Source organism: Dermacentor albipictus, chromosome 3 (genome assembly GCF_038994185.2).
Source record: "Dermacentor albipictus isolate Rhodes 1998 colony chromosome 3, USDA_Dalb.pri_finalv2, whole genome shotgun sequence".
Lineage (NCBI taxonomy): Eukaryota > Metazoa > Arthropoda > Arachnida > Ixodida > Ixodidae > Dermacentor > Dermacentor albipictus.
This window is the reverse complement of record NC_091823.1, coordinates 64545310-64569939: the sequence shown is the minus strand read 5'-3', so window position 1 is coordinate 64569939 and position 24630 is coordinate 64545310. Positions and strand designations below refer to the sequence as shown.

The 24630-nt window shown below is 43.8% G+C and overlaps 1 protein-coding gene across 7 annotated transcripts in view; it reads right to left on the bottom strand.

Moving 5' to 3' along the window:
- LOC135905524 (tudor domain-containing protein 7-like) overlaps positions 1-24630 on the bottom strand; it is a 151945-nt gene that overhangs the window by 25585 nt on the left and 101730 nt on the right. For all 7 annotated transcript variants that reach the window (XM_070535523.1, XM_070535529.1, XM_070535527.1 and 4 more), the window contains 5 exons: positions 20591-20752; positions 19364-19459; positions 17375-17487; positions 10239-10467; positions 8469-8588 (listed from right to left, as the gene is read on the bottom strand). In XM_070535523.1, coding sequence (XP_070391624.1) covers positions 8469-8588; positions 10239-10467; positions 17375-17487; positions 19364-19459; positions 20591-20752 — 720 coding nt within the window. The remainder of the gene's footprint in view (positions 1-8468; positions 8589-10238; positions 10468-17374; positions 17488-19363; positions 19460-20590; positions 20753-24630) is intronic.

The window sequence follows — 24630 nt, the reverse complement described above, 5'->3', positions numbered from 1 at the left end:
TCAAGGGTTGTTCTGCCATCTCCGCTGGTTTGAAGGTTTTTGTTTTTCTTCTGTTGGTGTGTCTGCTACAGCGCGTCAAGTTCAGAGGCAAGCGCCGTTGCCTCTCCGAAAAGAGTCACTCGATTGCTGCTTTCGCTCTCTCGTCGCACCCTCGCTTCCGACTTGCAGCAGTAAACGTAAAGCCCTTCGAACTTTGTTTTAGCCTTTTTCCATCTCCCTCTGTCTTTTTGATCATGCAACATCCCATTTCTCTCCGTTGTGCGGGCGATTGAAAGCGCATCCTCCGTGCACGCGGTTAGTTTCGAATGGCAGAGCGCGCGGACCTTCGTCTGCTCATTAAAGCGGTGGCTCAATTCCGATTCAGAATACGAGCCGAGCTCGGATTCGGACTCAGACAGCCTCGTGTGAGGAAGAGGTGAGTTGTGCATCGTCAGATTCGGATATTGAATGGATGTTATAGTCAGGCTGATGATGATGATGATGTTTACTAACAGCTGCTGAACATTGAAATGTGCATATTGCATTGACTATGTTGTTTGTATACCAATCATAATCAAAAATAAACTGCTATGTTCATTCCCTGTTATGCTCGTTCCCTGAAACCAAGCCGACACTGAGGGGGGCGTCACGGCCAGAAAGGTCCGGCAGCAAAAGGGTTAAGCATGGTTAGACATGGTTATTCAGTGCTCCTTCCTTGCGAGCTATACTGGCAGGGCGCTCAGACTCAGCCTGACGCCTGCGGCAAAGAGTTGACGTGCTCGCACCAGCGCGTGCTTGATCCATGGCGAGACTGAGCGACCAAGCGCCAGCAAGCAGCTGTTAAACCCTCACCTAGTCACGTGGTACACAGTGGCGAGGCTCAAGCGGGCGCAGCTGCGATGCCTCTCCCCCGCGCATCATGTGATGTAACGTCACACCTTCACACTTGTGCACCAGCGGCTGAAGATCAAATGCACACTGAGAGTGACCTTGGGAGTTGTACCTCAAGGAGTAGAGCTTTCACTCTAAAATGCTATCTGAATTGGGCCCAATCACAATCAAAAGTGCGTCATGTGACACCCATATAATATGCCACCGATCCATTTTAAAAACAATCTAGGGCATGCCCCACACGTTCGTAATCAGAAAAAAAATGAGACAAGCACAATTTACCTTCATAGAAAGGAATTTCTTTAATGTGGTCCTGAACCACTTTTTATCGAAGTGGAGAAAGGCATTTAAAGTGAAAATAGACTATTTAAGAAATACTTTGCTGCAAAAAGTAGCAACAAGAAGCAGACTTATTGGCAATCAAACACGGCCTCCGCTGTACCCCCGTTCCTTCTTCAATGCCTTGCAAAACGAAGCTATGCAGGGGGGCGTGCCCACAACACCCACCCCGCCTTCCAAATGTCACCGTGGCACGCAGTTGAAATTTCATTTCAGATGTTAACATAGACGTAACGACTTCTGCCTTTGGTGTCTACGATGCGCTAAACATAAGTCAAAGGCGGTTGTTCACAGCGAGCCGTAGTGCACTTAGCCAATGGACTCGTGAAGGCACCTCAAAGCAGCTACGGTATCAACACCATGTTGCCGACCGCAGCTTGATGTCAGCTATCGGCCAATAGCAGCCGTCTGAAGGTATGACGAAATAGTGCGTCCAATGACGAAATAGTGCATCAAGTAGAGAGTGAAGACAGGCCCTTCTGTTGAAAAGAAAGCATTTGAAATTAAAGTGACTTTGCAATCCGCGTGCGAGCTCCATACACTATGTACAACAGCAAAACTTCACCAAGTTGTTTACAGCAGTGTATGCTAACTGCGGACTATGTTATTTCAGCAAGCCCGACGGGTGGTTCCAGGGCCCTTTATTGAGCTTTCACAATGAAGACACAGCACGTCGTCATCGCCATATGCGAGCCAATGGTCACAGATATCAAGCACACAGGGGCAGTGTTCTCGAGCAATCACTTTACATACTGCTATCACTTTCATGTCACTCTGCATCAAACAAGTCAAAGTTTGTGACACAGTGTTCCTATAACTGTGCACAGATAGCAGGCTTCGCACAACACAAGAAACACAGGCAGCCGATTACGCTGAAGTACTCAGAGCAGATTCGCACAAAATCTCACAAAATTGATAGTATCTCCGAAAGTTATTGGCCAAGCATGCCGCTCTAGATTGTAATCCAGCACAAAATTAACTAACGGCAACCTTGGCAAAAACGTGCACCGTTGCCATTTTGTGATAGTGATGACACTGCATCTGATGGATCTGGGCAGGCAATTTTCAAGCCCATAATCTCTGAAAAAAGACGCATGTTACATTACGATAAATATGATAATGGTTAATTATGTTAGAGGTGGCCCACCAGCAGAAATCCCTTCTCATCTCCAAAGAACGGTTGCCATTTTCAAATGGAACTTCTTTGGACCGAGGGTACCCCTATGCCTCCATTCCTTCGTAGATCGCTACTTTGTCTCGGCATCATAAAAGGAGATCTATGTCTCATAACATGTGTTCAGTTTGTACGGGAAGTCTGACTCATGTTTCAAAATGTTTTAAAAACAGTCGCCAATGTATCTGCATGCTTTCTAATTTCCAAGTCAATGTACATAGTGTCGCCGACTCTCTCTCGCAAGATATTTCCATATTTGCAGCATTATATATGGCTCATAATAGGGAGTTGTCCAATCATGTCATATATGACTTTCACATTTGCAAGCACTGAGGCAGAAACAGGCTTGCCACTGGGTTTCTCACTTCAACATTGAAATGGTCAGTTTTAAGACTGAGAGCTAATGTTTTAATGGTAGCGTGTAACGGTCCCTGTCGTGCAAAGTATGTGACATTTCAACGCAGATCTGCTTCGCATGCTTCTTATAGAGAAAGAAACAAACTTGAATGTCCTTCTATGTTCTTCCACACTAAACTTGCCTGGTAAACTTTTCTGGGGGTGCAGCCACAGGGTGTCTACCAAGCTGACATTTCCAAATTCCCTGAGTTTTCCAGGTTTTCCCTGAGCACCTTTGCGAAATTCCCTGAATGAGCCAGAACTTTGTTTTATGTCAAGACAGGCTGACACTACGTTGCCCGATGCTGTCACTCTCTAGTAAGCATGCTGAAACAAAAAAATGACTTAATCCAGTTTGAATAGTAAGGAGTAATATCTATTTTATTTAAAAAGAAAACAGAAGGAAGGTGTTAGTAAAATGCACAGCGAAAGAAATGGTAAAGCCAATTCCAAATTGAGTCGAACATTTTCAAATACGAATGAAATGGAGATGCATAGATAAGTAAATATTTTTTTAAAATCAGCTATTTCTATCAACTGATAGCAAGCTCATCTGTATGAGGTCCTGAACTTTGTCACAACTAAGGTTCTCTCTCAGCAGCTGGGAAGTCAACCTCAACTGTCCTGACATACTCTCAGCCCGTACACAACATCTCAGTGTTGGGTTTCACTGCTTAAACAATTTATTTTGGTTTGGATGAGGGACACCTGTGTCTCAGCGTCAGCCAACACTTAGTTTTTTTAGCTCAAGCTCCTTCGAAAAGGCGGCGGCACCCTTCCTTTCCCGTTAATTCCTCAGTGCGTCGGTCCTTTCTGTTCTCATCCTCCCTCTACCATGCTTTCACCACATGGATCATCCGACGCATTCTCTTGGTCAGCTGTACAGTCAACATTTGATTTTTCGGACTTCCGAGGGGCCGCAAAAAAAATTGGAAAAAAAAAACGGGCAGCCTGAAAAAAATTAATGCATGTCTTTAACTGCCTTTAAGGGCTAAAATTACCACAGGCACGCCAGCCAGTACGCTTATTAGGCATATCAGGGCTTGTACTGTGACAGGAGACGGGGTGCACGCATGTGTAATTAAGGAATACATACTGTGTCCCGTGACAATTGCCCCCTTCCCACGCTTGGTATGATTCACCGCCTAACATTATTGTACTGAGGCGAAGCTAACTTTCAAAGACTGGCATTACGCAACGCGCTGTGCTCTGCGAGCTTCAAAGCCAATCGTGAGGATTACAAAGGCGGAGTTGGTGCCATTGGTGATAGCGGCGAATTCTTTCAATGAAAAACACGGTACCGCACAGCTAGAAGCTTAATAGCGAACATAGAAGCAGCTAGGCCTAACGTTGCCGCGGTGGTGGCTACGGCTGCCAGCGGATCTGCCTGCGAGAGTGCCGGTTCGAGGCGGCGAGATAATCAAAATAGCGGCTGTGGCGGCGGCTTTGATTAATGCCATTTCAGACCTGCAGTCAGGGCAATATACATTGACTATATGGAGTACGTGGTGGTGCCGCAAAACCGTGCAAATTATCGGGCATGTCCGAAAAATCGGGCGTCTAGAAAATCGGTCGTTAACTACTCTGGTAATACATCGTGCCGATGACACGGCGTCAATGACGATTCGTTGCGATTCCTCTGTTACTGGAGCCAGCATTAACACGACTTTCGTTCCCTTTCAATAAAGTTACAGCTAATTTTCCCTTATAGAAGCACAAATTCCCTGAGTTTTCCCTGAGTTTTTCCAGACTGTTCAAATTCCCTGAGAATTCCCGGTTTTCCCGGTTTTCCCGGTTGGTAGACACCCTGAGCCATGTTCAATTTAGACTTAAAAAAGAAAACTGAGGTGAAAACATATGAACATTCGGACCCGGATATATCAAACCTGAATATGACGAATTATACTCTATAATAAACAGCAGTAAAATCCTTTGAGAATTTTTGTATGAAATTGTGATTTTTTATACCAAATTACTTGCATATCAAACTTTTTTGTGATCCCCTTCAAATTCAATATATCCCGGTTCGACTTCAGCTGATTTTTGCAACATAAGATATAGACAGATTACCCAATACACCCTGCAATTTACAGCAACTTAGCTCAATATTTTTCTGGGTAACGCTCAGTATTTATAAGCGCACCCATCATACAACAACAGTTACAGGACTTCAAAGTCAACACTCAGAAGGGAGTTGTTCTTGAAGTCAACTTCAAGTTATCGAAACACTTGTTCTAAGGTAGATAGAGCAATAATAATGGTTGTGCCCCACTTCTTGAATCATGCAGAAGCCACTGACACTCCGTTCAGCAAAATTTGAGGAACAGTATTTTTGAATTTTTTTCTAGGAAATTAATAAAAAGGTACATGCACACAATTAGAATCAAATGAGAAATAAACATATAATATATATTCCAAGTAAGCACACAATTTCACATACTTGCAAATTTTCGGCACCATATCTCAAATAAAAAAAAAATTTTCCCCCTTTAAGGGGGGACACAGGTTTTAGAGACCGAAAAATTGAGAAAAAATCACTTTTTGAAAGCCCTATTTCTGGATTCTACAGTGTCTGATGCATTATCTCAGAAATTTTCATGCATCTTGGACGAATATTTTCGTCGTAATGGTGTTTTATATCCCGTCGGGGAGCTGTACTTTTACTGACGAACGCGGAAAAAAAATCGCCTTATTCCGTGATGCACAGTTGCCGTTCTAAGTTTCCGATTGCAGCCATCTTGGTCTTGTTTGAAAGAGCAACTTTTCTTGTTTAGTTCTCATGCCACCGCTACTCTGTGCACTGAATGGCTATGAAGAAAAATCCCAAGAAAAAGTAGTTCCCATGCGCAATTCCATTCATTGACTGTGGCATGTGACCGTAATAACGCCGTGCCATTGGCAGATTCTTGCTGTCGTCTGCTCGGGCGTATGAAACTCGGCACGAAACGATATCAAATTCAGTTTGCTACAAGCTACAAATTTGACGAACAGAAGAAAATAGGAGTTTTAACCTTTAGAAAGTGCGCAGTAACTTTAAAATATGCCAGCAATAGTTTGCTACCCATGTCGAGAGCCTCCAGAGTCTCCCCCCATGGCTGCGGAATAGGCTTAGCAGATGAAAGTGCTTTTGGCAGCGGCCGGAGTTCATGCGGCGTTCCAGCACTAACGCAACCTGATAATTTGGAGAAAGTGAAGAAGGCGGAAGAAAAACGGCAAGACTTTGCTTCAACGCTGGCTACCAAGCAAAAACCGGATTTTCTCGCTCGCGTTGATGCAGCCGGGGCTGGCTTGGATGCGTGGTATATGCACTTCGTTATTGTAAGCCGCAATTCGATAATTGCTCTGTCGTCTTGTTGAAAGCACAAGTTGCAGTGCGGCTGCGAGCAAAGGTGAACATGACTGTGGTCTCTCCGAAGAGATAATCATGGCTTGTGCAATCTGCGGCAATGCCGCGTCGGTGTGAAATTCGCCGCGCGTGAGCGGCGGCCAAACGTCCACCCCATTTCTCGTGAACTCTCTCGCTGTGTGCGAAATGCAGAGCACCGTTAATTGGCAAACAGCATTAAATGAATTTTTATTTCTTCCCTTTTTTTTCAAATTAAAGACATTCATCTCGTGCGCGATCTGCGGTGTTGCCGTGCTGACCAAATGTGCAACCCATTCCTCGTGAACAATCTCGCTGTGCGCAGAAAGCGGAGCACCGGTAATCAGCGAACGAAACTTATTTTTTTTGTTTCGATAACAAACGTTTCACACTAGGGCATATATGCTGGGGCATACTAGCCTGTTAACTGGTAACCTGTACATACTTCATTATATTCCTGAATAAATCAAGCTGTCTTCTGTTTTTCTCAGCACAACCTTTTTGCTTGCCTGTTTGTGGCAACATTATGACACCTGCAATTTTATTATATATATATATATATATACCGTATTTACTCGCATAACGATCGCACTCGCGTAATGATCGCACCCCTGAATTTTGTCGTCAAAATTCGATTTTTTTTATTTCCCGTGTAATGATCGCACCCCGAACTTGCCGCAGCGATATGTGGTGTTCCAAGTCTAGCTAACAATGATCGCGCTTACCATCTGTCGAATGCTACGCGAACGACTCGCCTGCACGCACCAAACATTCTTAAGTGGATGCCTCATTTCATTACTTTCATCACTTTACGCACTTCCATGACAAAAAGAGGTACAACCAAACTTGCCTTTATTATGGGTAGGCTTTATAATCGCTGTGGTCAACAAAAACAAAAGATGCGCCTTTCGATTCTTTTCATCTGCACTCGTGAGCACGCAACAAATCGCGCGCGGCAATGATAGTAGCCACGTTTACACGGATACGTTAAAAGTGTACCCTATTCATACGCCGACGCTTGTAACACGGCTAAGATATTCGCCCACCCTTAGCGGAAACGTGCCGTGTTAGGAGAGTAGTGAAACCGGTGCCGCAGTTTCCGCAGCACACCGGCCATGCATTTCTGTCACTGGCAGCTAAGTGCGTCCATCTGTTTCTGTCCCCTCAAAGTGGACATGGCTACGTTATTGCCGCAAACTTGCCGATATTAACGATATTATTTATCACTGATACGGAAGAAACTGTTTCAATGCACGTAATGTACTCACGAGAAGAAAAAAAAATCGCGTTTGGCGCGTTCGGCTTGCTCCGCCAGCCGCCATGTTTGTTTTGGTGTCCCGCACCCGCATCTCGCAGCAAACGCGGGACGAAAAAAAAAAAAATTTTTTTTTCGTGGGAAATTTAACCCGCGTAATGATCGCACCCCTGAATTTGCCTCAATTTTTCTGGCAAAAAAAGTGCGATCATTATGCGAGTAAATACGGTATATGAAGCTCATAACTCAGCAACCATTAACGAGACTTAACAAGAACATAACGAGCATTACCGTTGAAGTGCTGCAAGAAAATTACTACAAGGCTTATGAGTCGATTCTGAATGCAAATAAGTAAAAAGCAATGCCTCGGCATTGCAATGAGCAAAGTTTTTCTTTTTTTTTTCATTTTTCCCAAAACATGGTTTTTGGTCACTTGGCTTGTTTGCTGTATCAATATCTTTGCATCTAAGACAGCTACAGCTACTATTTTTCTTGCAGCACAAAGCTAATGTATTGAGAATGCAATGCTGAGAGCAGATTTCTAAATTTTCATCTCCAAATTTTTTTATTTACATTTACATTTGCTCTTATTATTGATACTGAGAACACAGAACTTCAATGGGCTGTAAAACTACAAATAATTATTCGATTTCGGATCTGTTTCCAGCATTGCTATCCTTATGCACTCTAGTGCCCAACTATATGTTGTTTGCAACTTTCCCTTTAGCAGATAAAATTTTAATTGTTTCAACAAACAATAGAAGGTATTTATTATCTCAGCAACTGCCATGTATATGCAAGATATAATTAAATATTCAAAATAAACACGAAACACTGAATGAGCATATGCAGTTTTATCAGATCTAATAAAGAAATTGAAGTTATCTCAACAACCCATGTCCCCCCTTAAGACCCAACTCCTTCCTTACATCTCGTTGTACATCAACTTATTCCTAATAAAATATTGGATCAAGTGCATGCCTGAAGGGCCACAAATAATGTCAGTGGGTATCTAGATACCACAACAAAATGTGCCATCATGCTATGAACAGTAGCAAAGCAGAGCATACCTCTCCAGAAGGCAGTGGCTCAGGAGAAAGCAGAACAGAGCGGTAGAAGGCATGGTCTGACCGACTCAAGCAGCCGTACACCTTGTTTGCCACTGGATCGTCAACCATCGAAGTGGCTCGCTGCATGTACAAAATGGAACAAGGAAGAAAATATAAACAAACTACTATTTATCATGCATACATGGTTTTACTTCTTGCCAGTAAGCATTTTTTCTAGGTTATCACTTTTCTAAGATAACACTCAGCGCAAGACATACCTACTGCAGATTCTATAGCAAGAGTCTTGTCTAATGAGATTGCAGATGCAATACAAATACTGTTGTACATTCTTGAATGTACATATGGTAATACAGTCAAACCTCAATATATCGAACACAGATATATCAAATTATTGCATACACTGAACTCTTTCTATATCACCTAAAAAATCACCTGCATGTTTTATTTGTTATTTTGAACAGGGTCGGACGTAAAATGGCTATATCGAACTCTGCCGCACCAGACCTTGTGTGCTCTGTTGACAGGCAGTGAGCTTTCCCGTACGTCCTCACAGATAGTGGTGGCGCGATGGGTGTTCTCGACTGCTGCACGCTATAGCTGCACACATTGATCGCACTGAGAGCGGCATTTGAACGTAGCGGCGTACGCAAGCGGCAGCTTTGCTAGTCCAACAACACCAACGATGCATTGCATTTGGCACACTGACTTCTCCTTGGTGCCACACTCCTCGCCTGATGCTCCTCGCGAGAACTGGCAGTTTGCATCCACAAAGACGCGCGAGAGCGTGTGCTCACTGGGCTCACTCATAGATGCCTTTGAAGACGCCACCTAATACTTCATTACTGACGGCTGTGTTTCAAAATGCTTCGATTGACGGACATGGAGATCACAGCAAAAGTAGCGGCCAAATGCAGACGCTGCCGAGGTTGATTCCGTATAACCTGATGATGCCCCGCTCTAGAGTTCAAGTGGGGCTGCAGCTGCTTTGGCTCTTCCACGCCATTACTGTGGAGCAATAGAGGACACCGGCCGATCATTTCTGGATCATTTAGACTACGTTGAGGACTCGGTGTTTAAGCACATGGCTGCCAATAAGAAGCAGCCTACACTGCTGCGTTACTTTCAGCCAAATAAATAAACACTTTGTGTGAAGCTTGAAGTAAGCGTTTACTTCGCCACAATTGGGGCGCAATCGGGCATCGTTGTTCAGAGCACGCGTCTGGTTGCACCGCAAGCGACTGGCTTAGGCTAATTGTGTGCAGCACAATTGACCGCGTGCACCTGGCCGATGGAGTTGGCGCAGCTTAGGCCAACTGCGCACGGCACAACCGAGCATGCGCTCCGAACAACGATCCCCAATTGCCACCCTTGGTTCATCAATTGATTTGCAGAAGCTTATGAAGCATTTTTTACGTGATTTTATATATCGAACTCTGGCTATATCGAACTTTTTTGCAATCACCGCGCTGTTCTATATATGGAGGTTCGACTGTACATGTATGGTATTAGTAGACGAACTTGTTCCTTGATTTCAGGTTTGTGGCTAACGACTGTGCCTGCCACCATCATTGTGGCGCGAGTGCTGCTGGGCACAAATTCACCTCGTGAAGAGTTAGATTCTTAACTCATAGTTTTGGCATTGTTTGGTCCTTCGCTGCCACTACAACGTAACAATATCATACCTGCCATGTGTCAAGTACAAGTGTTACTCCCAAAATCCTCAGAATATACACTGTGGCTTGTCACTCAGTCCAAAACGCACAGCCTCACCTTGCAGTAGTCGTTGACAGCGGTCATGAAGTTGTTGAGGGTTTCGAATCCTGGTCCCTTTACTTGTATCCAGAGCAGGCCACTGTCGGTAACGTGGCTCAGATAGCAGCGTCCCACACAGCCTTTCTCCGGAAGTCGTGGTTTCATTAAACTTAAATACACCATATGATTCATATTGATATCCTCAAGCCCCCATGTGTCGTACAAGATTACTGACACTGGATCCTCCCTGGAGGGCATAAAAGAGAAAAAAAGGTGGTCAAACTAATTCAATTACAGTAGCCACCTGTTACTTTGACTCCGGTAAATTCAATCCCAACCAAAAGTCCTAGCTGGCACCCATGCATTTCTATGGGCCCAAACTCTCATTGTTTTAATCATAAAATTGATCTTCACAAGATGAATTGAACTTTACCAATCAGCAGCACGCACCTGACCCCTACAGTGACCCCAACGGCAACTCCTTTAGAGGCAGCGGCTGTCTCAACCAAGTTTAATATACAGTGAAAGCATTTGAATGCACATTATCTTCCGCTGAAAATGCTTATTTTCTGCCAGCCTAAGGAAAATTTTCTAGCAAAAATGGTAGCGCACTGTGAATCTTATGGTATTTGCACAACACTAACAATTTCTTTTTCTTTTTTCAAGACAATTGGCCCAGAAATCGCCTAAGCAGTGCAATTACATGTGAAACCAATACTGCCTCCATGGCATTCATATGCTTTACCGGATAACATGGGTGTATCACAGAATAGCTGATATCAAAAACCATGTGGCAAAGCTGACTTTAAGAACTCGGCACCATGGGGCAACACATATTAGACCCTTGACTACTGTTCTTGCTAAAAAAATTGGGTGCACATTACGATTTCTACTTTGCTTAGGAGTTTAAATGTCATTTCCGAATTAGTGTTATACTTTGGACACATTGAAAGTAGGCACATTTGGGGGCGTGTTAGCTTTGGGCGAATACTGCCAAATGAATCAGTGGTGTGTTTTTGACATTTTTTTTTTCTGCATCATGTTTAATTCGACCCAGCAGGTAACTCCATCACTTTCATCTGTTCCGTCAGGGCCAAATTGTTGAAAATTGACTTTACTAGTAACAGTAAGCACCAGTGCTGTGTCATGGAATGACACAGAATTGGTTTTGTTGCCTTTGCTCAGTGACCGTGTCTGCTTATAACGGAGTGCATGTTTGGTCATTGTTAAAGGGCCCTTCAACAGGCCACATAACAAATTTCGGTTATACGCTGGAAGTTGTTACATGCCCTCTAAGAAACGTTCTGCCACAAGAATTTTTCAAATTGATTCATTAATAGCCGAGATAGCAATATTTCAGTGCCACGAACACATGATTTCATGGGAAAATTCATGGGATTTCATGGAAAATTCACTAATTCGGAAATGTCATTTCCGAATTAGTGTTATACTTTGGACACATTGAAAGTAGGCACATTTGGGGGCGTGTTAGCTTTGGGCGAATACTGCCAAATGAATCAGTGGTGTGTTTTTGACATTTTTTTTTTTTCTGCATCATGTTTAATTCGACCCAGCAGGTAACTCCATCACTTTCATCTGTTCCGTCAGGGCCAAATTGTTGAAAATTGACTTTACTAGTAACAGTAAGCACCAGTGCTGTGTCATGGAATGACACAGAATTGGTTTTGTTGCCTTTGCTCAGTGACCGTGTCTGCTTATAACGGAGTGCATGTTTGGTCATTATTAAAGGGCCCTTCAACAGGCCACATAGCAAATTTCGGTTATACGCTGGAAGTTGTTACATGCCCTCCAAGAAACGTTCTGCCACAAGAATTTTTCAAATTGATTCATTAATAGCCGAGATAGCAATATTTCAGTGCCACGAACACATGATTTCATGGGTGAGCGCCACTGCCTCTTAGAGAGACACTCGCTCCACATGCCCCATCGAGCCTCCGCTAGCTGAATTCCTTCCCTGCGTTCTCCCATACCAGAGCACGAGGATCACGTGATGCATAAATCACGGGCATTACCTTCTTTCTTTTCTTTTTTCTCACTTTTTTTTGCTGTAGGGCACACGAACGCTGAAGGTGTCGAACACAAGCTGCTGCATTTGTCTTGTTTTACGCAGCGCACGATCTTGCACGCTCTACACGGCAACACCCGACTAGTGGTATAAGTGTGCGCTACACGAATACTGGGCGACCACAGAGCATGATCACGCGCTTAACATGGTCGAAAATTCAGTAGTTTCGTTCTCTGCACACACAGCTGCACGACATATGAAAAAGCAAATGAAATGGAAGTACATCTCTCTCGCTGAGGTGTGAAGTAAATAAAAAACACGCAGACATTCGGTTTGTGTCTTTTAATATTTATCTAAACTTCATCTACTGAAGCAATAGATTACACAAATAACAGATATTGCCTTGAATAATTCTCGAAATCATATGCCACTATACCACTTTAACAGGCTTATATCGAATTATGTTCTATGTCAAACTCGTGTGTTTTTTTTTTTTTTTTTGCAAGTTCGATGTAGCCGTGTTTTACTGTAACAAAGTTTTGTAACAAGGTTTAGAGGTCCTTTAACCTTTTCACAGGCCTGGGGATGTATCCTTCTGGCTAACTCTTTTTGTTGCTATGGAAACTACAAGAACTGCATTTTCCACCATTGCAGTGAGCCGACATTAAAAAAAAAAAAAGGGATAAATGCTGAAAAAAAAATCTGGCCCTGCCATCTAGTAGAAGTTAGAGGATCTGCTTAGATTTCAACTTTTCCATGCGATGTAAGCACTTTACAAGAGATATAACAAGCGTGGTGGTCGCCAATCTGCAGCCTAAAACAGGTGCATACCTGCTCTGAAAGGTCTTTCTTGATAACAATTGCAGTACACCAAAAATTAGCTCTTTCAAGATTTTAGCCATGAGATTTGCATTAGGCATAGCAAAAAGAAATATTCTCCCTTGCCCTCATTTATCAGCAATAATCCTAAATAATTCTAGAAAGTAATTTGCCCAAACAATTCAACTAAACACATTGCTATACACTATGCAAAACACTCTGCTTTCTGATAAAGTTTGCCCAGTTGCTTTCAATGTGTATTTCTCATCTGTTTTAACACAGGAAAAATGTTCCAATGTGCATTTGTTTCAGAACAAAACTTCCACCTTCGTAGCTCCAAATCACCGTCACTGCCAAAGGTATCCCTAATCTAATTACCAGCCTTAAAGTTTTTACTTCATCTTGTATCGCCAACATAAACTCAAAAGTGCTAAAGAATACCACAGATATTTCCAGTTGCATTCTGTGTCTCACTTTTACCAATCTTTATCATCTGGTGAACTACCTAAGGACTAGAAGATCCCTAAGGTTACCCGTATTTACTCGCATAATGATCGCACTCGCGTAATGATCACACCCTGAACTTGTCACAGTGATGTGTCGTGTGCCAAGTCTAGCTAATGATGATTGCATTTACCATCTGTCGAATACCACGCAAATGACTCTTGAAGACATACCAAGCAGTTTGCATACACCAAACATCCTTAAGCAGATGCTCCATTTCATTTCTTTCATCACTTTCCACACTTCCAAGAAAAAAAGCTACAACCAAACTTGCCTTGGCATTATTATTTGTAGGCTTCATAATTATTTTGGTCAACCACAACAACAACAAAAAAGGCGCCTTTCTATTTTTGTCGTATGCACTCGTGGGCATGCAACAAATCGCGAGCGACGATAGTGGCCGCGTTTACACTGATACGTTAGCAGTGTACCCTATTCATACGCCGATGCTTGTAACGCAGCTAAGATATTCGCCCACCCTTAGCAGAAACATGCCGTATTAGGATAGCAGTGAAGACAAATGCCGCAGTTTCCGCAGCATGCCCGCCATGTGTTTCTATGTCACTGGCAGCTAAGCGCCCATCTGTTTCTGTCCCCTCAGTTATGTCGCAAACTTGCCGATATTAACAATATTATTTATTACTGATACAGAAGAAACTGTTTCAATGCACGTAATGTACTCACGAGAGGAACAAAAATCACGCTCGGCACGTTCGGCTTGCGCCGCCGGCCGCCATATTTGTTTTGGTGTCCCGCACTGTTGCAATAGCAGCCGCCTGCTTGTTGACCTGCTGTCATCACCATCATCATCCTGGTTACGCCCACTGCAGGGCAAAGGCCTCTCCCATACTTCTCCAACTACCCCAGTCATTTACTAATTCTGGCCATGTTGTCCCTGCAAACTTCTTATTCTCATCCACCCACCTAACTTTCTGCTGCCCCCCGCTATGCTTCCCTCCCCTTGGAATCCAGTCCGTAACCCTTAATGACCATCGGTTATCTTCCTTCCTCATTACATGTCCTGCCCATGCCCATTTCTTTTTCCTGATTTCAACTAAGATGTCATTAACTCGCGTTTGTTCCCTCACCCAATCTGCTCTTTTCTTATCCCTTAACGTTACACCTATCATCATTCTTTCCATAGCTCGTTGCATCGTCTTCAATTTAAGTAGAACTCTTTTCGTAAGCCTCCAGGCTTCTGCCCCGTACCTGAGTACTGGTAAGACACAGCTGTTATACACTTTTCTCTTGTGGGATAATGGCAACCTGCTGTTCATGATCTGAGAATGCCTGCCACGACTGCGAGTCGGCCTAGTTGGAACAAATTCATCTTGAAACTTATTGTGCGCAACAAACAGGGACGAAGAATAGAAGAAATAGAAGCGCTCGTCCTTGTGTTTCTTCTATTCTTCGTCCCTGTTTGTTGCGCACAATAAGTTTCAAAATGCCTGCCAAACGCACCCCAGCCCATTTCTTATTCTTCCGATTATTTCAGTCTCATGATCCGGATCCGCGGTCACTGCCTGTCGTAAGTAGATGTATTCCCTTACCGCTTCCAGTGCCTCGCTACCTATCGTAAACTGCTGTTCTCTTCCGAGACTGTTAAACATTACTTTAGTTTTCTGCAGATTAATTTTTAGACCCACTCTTCGGCTTTGCCTCTCCAGGTCAGTGAGCATGCATTGCAGTTGGTCACCTGAGTTACTAAGCAAAGCAATATCATCAGCGAATTGCAAGTTACTAAGGTATTCTCCATTAACTCTTATCCCCAATTCTTCCCAATCCAGGTCTTTGAATACCTCCTGTAAACACGCTGTGAATAGCATTGGAGAGATTGTATCTCCCTGCCTGACGCCTTTCTTTATTGGGATTTTGTTGCTTTCTTTATGGAGTACTACGGTGGCTATGGAGCTGCTATAGATATCTTTCAGTATTTTTACATACGGCTCGTCTACACCCTGATTCCGTAATGCCTCCATGACTGCTGAGGTTTTGACTGAATCAAACGCTTTCTCTTATGCTACGGGATGACCTGCTGTCATCCCGTAGCAAATGTGGGATGAAAAAAAAATTATTTTCGCAGGAAATTTAACCCGCGTAATGACTGCACCCCTGAATTTGCGTCAATTTTTTTTTTTACAAAAAAGTGCGATCATTATGCGAGTAAATACAGTACTCGAGTCCCTACGCCTACGCACTCATGTCCGCAGTGTAAAATCGCTTGTGGCGACACGTGAGTTCGAGAATTATTCAAGGCAACATCTGTTATTTGCGTGATGTGTTGCTTGAATTGACGAATTGAAGTTTAGGGCAATAATAAAACACACAAACGGGATGACGGCGTGTTTTTTGTTTTACTTCACACCGAAGCAAGAGAGATGTACGTCCGCCTCGTCTGCTTGTTCCCACAGTCATGCAGTCACGTGCGCAGGTACCGAGACTATGCCACTTTCCACTGTGTTCCAGCACGTGATCATGCTCTGTGATCCGCTTGTTCTGCCTCAGTATTCATGTAGCACTGAATTATACCACTAGTCATGCGTCTTTGTGCACAGCGCGCATTGGTAGCATACTGTACGCTTTTAGTAGGCAGTAATCCAAACGCGCCGCCGTCCTTTGCTGCAGGCCGCCGCGATGTGGGCATCACTTTTCACTTCGGGGGCATATGGCATCACCCATCAGCTCAATTTCACTTCGGTTTCCCATCATTATCTTAAAACACCACGCAATAGAAAAACAACAAAGCACGTCTTGAGCCATCGGAGCACCACCAGCTCAATGCATGTCACCGCCTCGGTGCTGCAATGATCCGTGCAACGCTTTGCATTACGTATATGTGAACAATAGTTGAGTCTGTCAAAATTTTTATTTACTTTGGATCATACATTTTCCCAGTTAGTAAATTTTTCTCGAGTCTTTTTTTTTTTTTTCAGAAACGTAGGAATGAGGTTCTACTGTATATGTGTTTTTCTAGGTCTGTTCCTTTTGCTTTTAGATGGCATAAGAAAAGGCCTGCCATCCATGCCAAATCAAGAAAGAAAAGGTAGAAAAAGAGTTATTGCTTTTTTTTGTATCTATTAGGCTGCAGGAGGCATATTTCCCACCATTGCATGTCATTAATGCAATCAAACCCAACTATAACGGAACAATGTATAGCAAGATAACGAATGTTGTTATGAAGAGGAAGCCTGATAACACAAATGTATTTACAACTATTTACACAGGGAAAAGTTAGTGGTAATCACACAGGCTGGTACAAAGGTCACAGCACCAGGAGACAGTCTACCACTTTCTCTTCGTCTCCCTCTTACACACGGTTGTGTTCAAATGCATCATAACAACATAATGAATCCCTATACCTATTGCAGTACACGTAGTAATGGATATAACGAAGCTATTGATATAACCAAGTTATATCTGCTTTCTGGTTCCTCCTTCAACTTCTTTATACTAATGAGGTTTTACTGTATATATATCTTCCGAGAACTGTTCCTGTTGCTTTCAGATGGAGTCAAGGAAAGGTCTGCTAATGATGCTGAAGTCAAAAGAAAAGTTAGAGAAATAAAATGATTTATTAAGCTTCGTGAATGTCCACTGGGCCACAGAAAGCATAATTCCCACCATAATATCTCGGTAACATGTTGTCTAAAAAAATACGATATTTTGAGAGTTATTCATTTTTGAAAACAAAAAATTAAGAGATTAAATTTTTTTCGTATTACAGAAGATTTGCCCAGGAAAGGCTAACAATTATTCGTTGCAACTTGCACGACAAGCTATCCCACACAGGATGCTGCTACCTCACCTCTGTAAAATTTCAGCGACCAAGTTCTTCCCCAAAAGTAAATTGCTGAGGATGTCGACGATACCGTCACAGTCAGCATACTCGAGCAGTCCGTCAAGTTGGCACTCGATTGCCTGCAAGAAATGGAAGAGGAAAAAAAAATAAGAACATGCGTGAGATGCACTGACAGCAGATATCACATCAAATGGTTTTGCTCATGAACAAAGTAAACGTGAAGAATACTGCTACAGCTTTAGACATACAGTCAGCGCCAAGCAAACAATGCAGAAGAGAAGCTACCGCCACACACAATTGTGCTGCATTTATTTTTCCTTCCTCCACAATGAAGAATCGAACACACAAAGCTTCCCACATTCATGCATATACCGTATAAACTGGGCACATAGGTTGAGTGGGTATATAGATTGACCCCTTTCCTTGAAGTGGAAAAGAAATGAAAAACGAGAACAAGAAAAAGCGTCAAAACGTATTTATTTTCACGGTGACACTCTCCTCAATAGCTGGTGAACAAGAAGCTCTTGCCCAAAGTCCACAGGTTCGTCCTCAAACTGAGAGTGCACTGCATAAGGCACAAGAAATGGTGTTTTAAGTGCACGACAACAGTTTTCCTTTTTGTGCCCTTCAATATGCACACTTTTTTTCAGAAAGACAACAGTGATTTCCACAGTAATTTCAGAGCAAACTGGACTGATCCAGGAGATGGTTTCAAGAAAAGTAGGCTGATCCCGGAGTCGGCATAATCTGCAATCACGTGAATCATACAGGTCGCGCGATAGGGGTTTCTGCGTCTTATTTAAAAAAGAACATTATAGGGTTTTACGTGCCAAAACCACTTTCTGATTATGAGGCACACCGTAGTGGACGACTCCGTAAATTTCGACCGCCTGGGGTTCTGTAACGTGCACCTAAATCTAAGCACACAGGTGTTTTCGCATTTCGCCCACATCGAAGTGCGGCCGCCATGGCCAAGATTCGATCCCGCGACCATGTGCTCAGCAGCCCAACACCATAGCCACTGAGCAACCACGGCGGGTTGCGTCTTGTTTATTTGGCAGGCAAGCAGGCAATGACTATGCTGAAAAACGCGTTACAGAAGATTAATGGTGTGTTAGCATTGAAATAACTGCTTCACGAAAACTTTGCTTCCCAGATTTCAAAATGTGTGTCCAATCTATATACTGTATTTACTTAAATCTAAGGCGCACCTTTTTTCCGATAAAATGGGTCCAAAAATTGCATGCACATTAGAATCCATGTTACCATATCGCCATCGGCATTCGAAAAATGGCCGTTTCGTACGCTCTTCAAGCCTAGCTGCCGTGGCTTCCTCCATGTGCATACCTCCATGTCGTATGTGTAACCAGGCGCTGGTGTAATCTACCGCCTGTCTTCCCGTTTTCTGCGTTTATTCAATCAGCACGGAAGCGCCGACTGCGAAGACACACCAAGTCCACCATGATGCCGCATTTAATAGTTATAATGTGTGCAGAGACGGATGGAAATCAGGCCGCATCACGGGCGTTTGGCGTTCCCGAAACTTGCATGCAGGACTGGTGCAAACAGAGAAGGATATTTTCGCCAGCAAAGCAACAAGGAAAGGTTTCAGTGGACCAAGGACCTTCGCCGAAATAGAAGAGCTGCTCGCGGAATACGTGCAAGGGCAGCGAGCGGCACAGCGGCTTGTGACCACCAATCTATACTATAGAAATAGTATTTCTATATTAAACATGAGGTGCGCGAGTTTGTACGCCGTCTCTTTTTTTTTTTTTTTTTGTCATGGAGCACAGGTGCACATTAGGAGCTTTTCATTTTTATTTTTTGGTCACAGAAAATGGGTGCGCTGTTACGATCGAGGGCGCATTACAATCGAGTAGATATGGTAAATTTGTCTTTTCTAAATCAGAGAGAATAGTATTTCTATATTAAAGCACGAGGTGCACGGTATTGTACTCTCTTTTTCTTTTTTTCAAGGCAATATTCCTACTGTACCTGATGGGCAAGCTCGGTAAAGCGCTCTGGCAGCTCCCACAGATCTCCTACCGGGATCAGGCTGTTGTTTCCCTCGTCAACAAACCAACATTCAACCTGCAAGGGCAACAAGACCCACAAGTAAGGTGAACTGGTACTTCAGAGTGAGGCTGTGCTCGGATATATGTACTGGAAACGTTTGCTGGAAATATATGCTGGAAACGTTTTGGAAGGATGCTGGGGCTTTCGCTTGGCGCCCATGTTGAATCTCGTAAATATTGTTATCGAATATCATGAGCCACCCCTACTGCTTGAAAATTTTCATAGGGCAGGCTGAAAATAGGCGTTTTCGACAGGGTATGACGTTTGTGTTCAACGCATTCACTGTCAGCTAAGCTCTGTCGACACAGACGCTGACACTAAAGGGGTCACTACTGGAGTCACCAGAGGGGTCAGAGGCTGACTGGTCAAGTTCAAGTTATTCGGCGAAGGCCAATTTTAAGATCGAAATAACAAAAAAATTCCAACCCATACAAATGCATGGGCGCAGGCCAGGACCTTTGGCCGGGATCGAAATAATAAAAAAATTGAATTTACTGGAGTCAAATTAACGGAAGTCTACTGTACATTGTTTTCAATGGAACTAAACTTGGGAAATGAAAATAGTATGCTACATCATAGATTTCATTAAATTGAGGTTTCTTATACTGAGGCTTGTCTGTATTCCGTAGAAAGTGCAATGAGCAAAGAAATGCACAGTGAATTTCACAAAGTGAGACTTCTATGATCGCACTGCTCGAGCACCTTTTGCAGCATTGCCTACTAAGTATGAAACAGAGTGTAGTTGAGCATGTGCAGCTGCAAGCAAAAGTTCGAAGACCCCTCCATCAACAAAAAAATTTCTTCTAGCACTAGAATTCATTCAACACGCTGCACTGGTCGAACATGCACATGTAGGCTGTAGCATTTGATTTAAGGGGGGACGCGAGTTTTGAAACGGCAAAAAATCACAAAAAGGAAAAATAAAAGGAAAAAAAAAACTTCCAAGGAAAATAAATTTGTGGCACCATTGGACTCCAAACTTTTGTGCAATGCTACACTTCCCATAGCATTAGTAACTGATTTGAAATGATCAGCCTGGCTAGCGTTATTTCAGGACATTGTTGCCACACTTACACCTACAACGAAAAGTGAGAGGGAGTGTCAGGTGAGCGCAGAGTGGTACTGTCCATCTGCACAAATGCTCACCTTTCCATTCTCAGCATCCTTGAGGGGCTGGACCCTGAGCCAGCGCTCATCGTGAAAGGTGGCATACAGTTCAGTCTGTTTGGGCAAACTGACAACTCCCTTAGTACCTGCCCCACTGTTGAAGAATGTAGCCATTTCCTCGAGTAGCTTCTCATATGCTGCCTGCAAAATTTCAAAATCGGATACAGAACATGAGAGACTGAAGTCCCCGTCATCGAGGAACCACTGCATGTAGTTTTTCAGTTCAGCAGTAACTTCAACATGCAGAAATTTCATTTGGGTGCACAAACAAACAACATACATCATCAGCCGCAGTGTGTGTACGTCCTTAAACTATTTTGGTGAAGGTATTTTGGTATTTGTTTGACAAATATAACCAGCATCTGTAAATTGCCAGGATGAATTGTAAAATATTGCTATCTAATCCCTTGGCGTGGGAACTGAAACATAAGAGTGCATGCTTGTGTACGGCCAACCTTATGTACCCCGAAAGATCAAGGCACCAATCGTTACAGAATATTTGCATCAGCCACCGGCATCATTCTCATGCATTTCAAGTCTAGTAGACTTGAAATCACTATTCTATGTCTGCACTAGCCTCATGTATGACGCCAATGGCATTACTCAACACAGGGATCACTGCGTTTAGTTAACCAGCATAAGCTTTGTGCTTCAGCATTGCCTTTTTGCCCTGTGAAGCAATAATATCTGAAGGGAATCACATAAAAAGAATCCCGCAGCTACATGTGAGGCCACAATTTCTGCAAGACGGTAAGTGCGTTGTAGGGGTTGGGACGAAGAAGACAAAAAATAAAATCAGTTTTCATCCTCTTCTTTTGCATGAAATAAAAAGAGAGAAAGAAAACGTGCTGCTGCAATAAGACCTTGCATGGTCATGCCGCATGCTTGGACAATGCACCATACAGAACAAACAGATCAATGACCCAGCATCTACCCCTGCTTCAGACCCTCACGCAGTCTGCAGCCAGTCACTCAAACACTTGACAATAGTAATTCGCACTGTAAACTGTTAATACTAACTAAAACTATTTTACTTGCGGACCTTGTCCAACAAACAAGATAGTCACACAATGTACAGTGGAACCCCGTTCATACGTTTTTCACCGGACCGGGGAAAAAAAACGTAACGGCCGGGAAAACGCAACAGTGAGGAAAGTTCCGAAAATGAATGAAAAAAGTGCAGCTTCAACTATAGACAATTTATTTCCATGGAGTGCACTTAGGACTTAAAAAAAGTCTAGAATGGTGGCTTGCTGTTTCTTTCGCTCACCAGAAATCACCACACGTTTCTCAATAGCCTGGAAGGCCACATTGCTGTCAGCGTCGCTGTGAGGTGCGACATACCAAGGAGGAAGTCCAGAGCCGCGACGGCTTCTCCAAAGCTAAGATTTGGCAACTCCCCGGCATCATACGGCTCGTGCTCCTCATCACCGCGCCACGGCAATGGCAACGGATGAAGGAATATCCGCGGGAAATTTTGCCTTCTTTGGCGTAATCATGCTAACGTACTAATGATTGTTTAGTATTGCTGCGAAGCGCGCGCGTCCGAGCTGCCCGGTTCCGCGCCGCGCCGCGTGGTTTCGCGGGGTAAACAAGAGAGGCGGAGCAACGCCATGAGCAACGCCATGAGTAACGCCAACTTCCGGCTTCACTTTCACTAAGAGTGACGTCAGAGCCTCTCCCGAGTTTCCTTCTTCCGCGAGGCGACCCGTCCAAAAACCATGCGGTGACCGTAATCACAGTGATGATAGTGAGAGCACTTTTCACGAATGGCCACTTAGTGGCGGCCTCTCAAACTGGCGTACGACTTCTTGCAGCCAGTTCTATAGCCAAGCCCGGCCAAGCGCGGCCAAAACTTGTCAAAAGTCAAAATGGCGGCTGGAGCGCATTGCCTACTTTAGCTCAGGCGGGTTCAGGGTGCTAAGTTGCGACGTATCATGCGGGAACGTTTTCACAGCTACTACGTAACAGCGGGGTTCCTTGTACATTGGATCCTATGGGAGCTATGCCGGGACCGGATGAAAACGACGTAGCAGCCGGGAAAACGCAGCAGTGAGGAACGTAAAAGCGGGGCTCTACTGTACTTGCAGATAACAATTTGAATGCCTGTCAAAGTAAACAGCACTACTTATTCCGTATCCGAACAGTACCCACACTGTCGGAATGGTCATGTTTTAGAACTCTCATTGCTGCTAAACCCCAGCTTAGAAATACAGTGAGAATGCTGCAGCAAAAATTTCAGATATACAAAACTGATCTCTCGAGGCTGATTGTAGGCTCAAACATGCACACACACATCACGCTGGGGTTTCATCTGCCTCAATGCCACAGAAACTCTGACTACGCTGGTTTAAATTGATTCAGTACATAACACGGAACCCTTTCTTATCTACAAGACACCACATCATACTAAATAGACCATGTGAGCATGATAGCAATCACTAGGAACCGCTACCGAGCATATATCTGGCGTACAACAGGGAACACTCGCCCAAGCCAGCACGTGGACTGTTCATAGATGGCACCACTATGTAAGCAATATGGCGGTGACCTTGAAAAAAAAACAGTCTGTAGGTACAAGGTTCATAAGGCTCAACCAAACCATTCGATATGGTAATGTGATGCAGACAGAGGGAACGGCAACAACGGCAGCACATATTTCATAAATTCGATAAGCATATGCGGAGATCTGCCCAATTAGCCACTGATAGGCACACAGTCATGAATCTATCCTGCATGTGTTATCTCGGGGCCGATAAATATGAGCCACTCGTATGAACATATTAGGGGCAGGTATTCCGCAATAGCTTGCAGCCCGTTACCACATTGGCCAGTGACGAATTCTCATCACCGCCACACTGTCTAGGCCATTAGGCCTAGCATTGCTGCTTCATTGGGCACCAGCAACTAAAGTTACGGTTTGGTGCTGAATCGACACACGTGCTGGCAAGCGTACGTGTGGTCTGACTTTAAGTTTCGCGTGGTTCAAGGCTATCTGAGTGTTTAAAACTGATCGAAATTAGCTTGATCCGACGGCTACTATAGCAATAAGTAGTGTGGCTAAAGTTTCATTCCTCCATAGGCAGGCATGGCCAAGCGCGAGCAGATTATAGTGAAAACACGGATTTTCACTTACTTCTGCCTGTTTAGAAAACCGTGCCAATAAATATACATACAGTGAAATCTCTACGTAACGAACTTCAGGGGACCACTGTAAATTGTTCGTTATTCTGAAAGATAGTTTCTAGTGAAAGCATAAAATTGACTATTCTGCTCATCAACCCATCAGTTCATAAGTTGTCACCATACGAGCTATCCACGAAAACATTGCTGTTGGCTCTCCGTGTGCGTTCTTGCCATTTTCCATAGGTTCTGCTACCCGGCACCACCTAAGCACTGTGTAGTAAGACTGACACATGCAAAGTAGATGCTAACACCAGGAAAACTACTGACAAAAAGGTAGCTCCATGTCACCTGCAAAGCGCAATGTTTTTTTGCCTTTTGTTTTTCATATTTCTTGCCGTGGACAATGCAATTGTCTTGCTCGAGGCGGTCACCTGAACTATGTCAAAGTGCAAGTGCATGTAAACAACACCGTCTGGAAAGTGCAAATTGCAACCGTGCGGCATCCCGAGTATGGAGGTTACATTTCACCGCGCCCGTAGCTAGTACAGCCGCAGAAAGAAGTGCGAAAGAAAGAGGCGTGCGCAAAAAGAAGGGTGAAAGGAAGGTGAAAGTAAGAGACACACCTTCGTTGCAAGACGACACTTTTCTGGGCAGAGCTTGCGCTCGCAAAACCTGATGCATCATCACCTCCACTCACTCGCGTTCTTTTTTTCTCAGGCGCTGTCTCGGGTTTTCCGAACCTATGCGCAGCGACATCCACTCTCTGCGCATTGTCGTCCGCTAGCCTACTGTTTCGGCTGCCAAGAAGGATACATGAAATCTAAGAATCCCCAGATTTCAGAATATTAGTTTGTAGTACTGAGGCATTGTTAACATCACAGAGAAACTGAATA